The 4,170-nt window shown below is 61.1% G+C and overlaps 1 protein-coding gene across 1 annotated transcript in view; it reads left to right on the top strand.

Annotated features, from left to right (window-relative positions):
- Positions 1 to 2,621, top strand: part of DGKZ (diacylglycerol kinase, zeta) — a gene marked incomplete at its 5' end in the record, with an annotated part of 22,058 nt that extends 19,437 nt beyond the window's left edge. Inside the window, 2 exons of the mRNA XM_008945157.1 lie at positions 103 to 202; positions 2,313 to 2,621. Coding sequence (XP_008943405.1) covers positions 103 to 202; positions 2,313 to 2,429 — 217 coding nt within the window. The remainder of the gene's footprint in view (positions 1 to 102; positions 203 to 2,312) is intronic.
- Between the last annotated feature and the right edge of the window lie 1,549 nt (positions 2,622 to 4,170).

Below are 4,170 nucleotides of genomic sequence, written 5' to 3'. Positions count from 1 at the left end.
CCCCCTGCTGCCTCTGCATGGCTGTGCCTTGCTGCCACCCTCACGTGCTGCCTGTCCCCACTCAGAGGGGACATCTCACATCTCCTGCTTTCTCCCCCCCAGCGGCGAAACCAGCTTGCACCAGGCTGCAGCCTTACGCCAGCGCACCATCTGCCACTACATCGTGGAGGCTGGGGCTTCGCTCATGAAGACAGACCTGCAGGTGACAGTGGGGTGACAGGCCTGGCACTGGGGCTTTCTGGGGACCCCCGAGGGGCTGGCAGGAGCAGAGGCAGCAGGAAAGCAGAGGGAGAGTGCTGGGGGTCTTCGTGAGCCTGAGAGGAGCCAACGCGAAGCACCCGTGCGCGGCCCGGCTGCCAAGGGGTTAAATCCTTCTCCTCCCTGAGCTTCTCTCCTTGTTGTTTTATTAAATTAGAAGCGAGGGGCTGGAATGTCTCATCCCTGTCTCCCCCCTTCCCACCCTCCGGGGTCAGAGTAAGGACATCCTCACTGTGAGCTCGCTCCCAGCTGCAGGGCTGCCCCCGCTCTCCCCCGCGGGCAGTGGGGATGAGGGTGCTGGGGGCTCCTCAGCGGGTGGAGCTGGCCCAGGGAGGGTGGGGGGAGGCTGTTTTGGGACAGGAGGTTCCCCAGGGCTGGCATGTGGCAGAGGGGATGTGGTCACATCTGTCTGGAGGAGGCTTGTAGCAATGGGCTGTAGGACAAACTAAGAAGGTGTGATCTGTGGGTCTAGGAGACAGGGTAGGAGCCCCGCTGAGGGGTGCAAACTTCCTGAGGCCAGTGGAGCTTGGGGAACCTCCTCAAACAATACACAGCCCCATTGCCAGCTGCCAGGGAGGTGCTGTACAGACAATCTCTGGCTCCCCATTGCTTCTTTTTGGTCCTGGCTAAGGCTTGGGCTTTGCACAGTGTGGGGCTGGCCTGGCTGGAGACTCAGTGGGGGGAGAAGGGCAGCTCTGGAAGCACAGCCCCTCATCTGCCTGCAGGAGGGCAGGAGCTCCTAACCTGCCAGCAGAAAAGGGGAGCCCCACTCAGGCACGACGGGTGCCCTGAGGAATGGGGCTTGCAGGTGGCTGTGCAAACATTTGTCTGGCTTTGTAGCTGTGTGGGGACCCCTCTGCGCCGCTGCTGGGGCGAGGAACCCACCTCAGAAGGAACCTCCCTGTACCCTGCAGTGGTGAGGGAGGCTGGGAGCTCGATCAGTGGCTGAGCCTCAGCCCAGCCAGGCAGAGGGGCCCTGGCAGCTCCGGTTTCAGGCTGTGGGGCTTCTGCAGGGGGGGACGAGAAAGAAACTCAATTCCTCCTCTGGAGTTCCCCCCACTGCTTTGTTAGACGAGCGCTTGCGTTCGGGGGCCGTGGGGAGGAGGCTCCTGAGGAGTCTCCATCCCCCCTGCCCGTGTGCCTGCTGAGGGATGCGTGCAGGACCACGGGACGTGCCCACTCTTGGGGGGGGGCACATGCAATAGAGAGTTTCTTGGTGCAACATGCCTTTTCACAGCCACACCACGGGTGGGCTCTTCTCCACAGCCACAGCCAGGCCTGGAGGAGGCTTTGCGTGCCCGAGCATTGTTCCTGCTGGAGAAATGTGGCTGTGGGTCACCCTAGAGGCCCCGGCACGCTGCTGCAGCCACCCCTGCCATGCTGAGCAGCGGGGGCTGTACCCCTGCCCTGCTGAGCAGCGGGGGCTGTGCCAGGCAGGCCGAGCATCCCTTCCAGGGGCCGGTTTTCAATGGCAGAGGCAAAACGCCAAGTTTCTGTGGCCTTTCTCAGCGGCACGGCAGAGCCTGGGTGCTCGGCGAGGAGCAGGGGGAGGGAAGGGAGAGAGGAGACAGAGCTGGGAGCTGTTAACAGATTTGCTTTTTATGGAGTGCGGGAGTTCATTAGTGGACACAGTCCAGATGGCTGCAATAAGCTGGTGAAACGTGATCCTCCTCCGGGAGCTGGAGCGAGCCAGGCTGCCAGAGGGAAGGGGGGTTGGTATTCCTGGGCATTCCCCAGACATAGCCCTCATTCCTCACCCTCTCCTGCCTGCCTCCCCGGTGCTGGGGAAGAGCAGGTCGTGGGGACCAACCTTTTTGCCCTCTCAGGGGGGCTGGTGACAGTCAGGGCTGGTCTCTGTCCTGGGACAGCAAAGTGGGGCTCCTTGGGGCCACGTGGGCGCTCGGCTGCTGCCCACCTCGGCCTTGGCTCTGGGCTTGGCTGGGCACAGCTGCTGCCACCTTTTCAGCAGGGGAACGGGGGCACCTTTGAGTGCCAAGGCAGCATTTAGGCAGTGCTTGGCACTCCTGACGTCACCTTTTGCCTCCCCTCTGCAGGGAGACACCCCCAAGCACCGGGCTGAGAAAGCCAATGACCCTGACCTAGCTGCCTACCTCGAGAACCGACAGCACTACCAGATGATCCAGAGGGAGGACCAGGAGACAGCTGTGTAGTGCTTGGTGTGCCTTAGCCCAAGCCAGCTCGGGCAGGATGAGAAGAGGACAATGCCAACTGGCAGAGCTGTGGTTGAGTCTGGTCCGGCCCTCCCTAGATGGCAACCTGGTCCCCAGAGGAGATGGAGACAGCAGAGCTCTGCCCCAGGCTGGGCTGGGACTCTGTCTATGAGGACAGTGGGTAATTGGGACTTGAAGAGTGGGTTTTTGTGTGTGTCCCTGCTTTGCTCCTCATCCACCACGTTCCCTGCCCTGGGTGGGCTTCATCCCACAGCCCTGTTGGGGCAGGGCAGGCCGAAGACCCTGGTCACCCTTGAGTGATGCCAGTACGTCCTCTGCAGGCTCCTACCTGAGATCCTCGTGGGGTGTCATTGCTCACCCCTTCCTCCTTCAGATGCTTGCCCAGGTTCACGTCCTGTTCTTCCTCTCCTGTCTGGAACAGTCAGCAGCCTGGCCCAGGGCAGCCATGGCTTGGAGGAAGGCTACCAAACCCTCCTGCCATCCTTCCCTCTGCAGGGCTGCATGGGGCAGCCCATGTCTGCTGGGCACCAATTTGTGAGCTCGCTGCAGGAGGTAGCTGTGGTGGAAAGCTGCCCTTGCCCTGGGCAGTGCCTGCAGTGGAGCCTGTTGTGTTTCCCCAAACGCTGACTTGGATCCAGTCTCTCTCCCTGCTTCAGCTCCCCCCTCTGATGCTAGAGTTTGCACTAGGCTGGAGGGGCAGTGCTGGGGTCAGTGCTGCTCTCAGGGATTTCCCCCATGCCCCCAACCTGTCCGCATGCATCGAGTCTGAATCCTGCCATCCCCCAAACTGGGCACAGGGCTTTGCAGGGAAATCTTGGGAGCTTGCCCAGCCCAGACACAAGCTCCCTGGACAGGCTACCAGCTCGCCCTCTCCAGTTTTAGCAGCCAGAGGCATTTGGGTGCATAGGAAGCTGAGTCACAGTTGCCATGGGATGGCATTTCACCTGCCAGCTGCCATGGGATGAACCTGCCTTCCTGGAGGCATCTGGCCAGCCCCTCAGCAAGGCTTTTGCAGAACTGACAATCTGGGACCAGGGGGTGCCAGCAGAGGAGGAGACCTGATGGCTCTGGGCCTTGCAGACTTGCTTGGCACCTTCAGGTGAGCAGCAGTTATGAAGTGGGTGCCAGGAGAGGCTCCTGCTGCTGCCAGGTGGGGTCTTTGTGGTCCCACCTGCAGCCACACCCAGCTGTGCCCACTGGGTAGTGCTGGGTGGCACCGTTTGGATCCCTCCTATTACCAATACCAAAAAAAAAAGGGTCTGAGGATACCACAGAGAACCAGAATGCCCCTCAGACATTTTGGCCTGGGGACAAGAGTTCCCTTGGAGGATGGAGGGTGCTGTGGTGGGGACCAGAGGCAGAGAGCTGTACAGAGCCAGGGGCCAGCAGGATTGGCAATTAGCAATGACAGCATCCACATTCAGAGCTGGGATGCTCCAGCAGTGCCTGGAGTTCCCACCAGCACTGCTCCCAGGCCACTGGTAGACAAGGCACTGTCCTCTTCTCAGAGGTCCAAACCACTGCCCCCCCCCACACACACACCAAGCTGGGACACCCAGCCTGGCCTGGAGGCGTTTACAGCCCCAGCTTCCCCCTTTTCTCCCCAGTTTTCTATCTTCCCTTCCAGTTTTTGTACAGGTAGTTGAGAGATACACTGTCCCCCTCCCCACCCGGCCCCTCCGCCCGCGCGTGAGCCGAGTTGCTGTGCAATTCCAAGCCT

The sequence above is a fragment of the Merops nubicus genome, unplaced genomic scaffold, assembly GCF_000691845.1.
Source record: "Merops nubicus isolate BGI_N331 unplaced genomic scaffold, ASM69184v1 scaffold12068, whole genome shotgun sequence".
NCBI lineage: Eukaryota > Metazoa > Chordata > Aves > Coraciiformes > Meropidae > Merops > Merops nubicus.
This window is presented reverse-complemented; position numbering and strand designations above follow the sequence as displayed.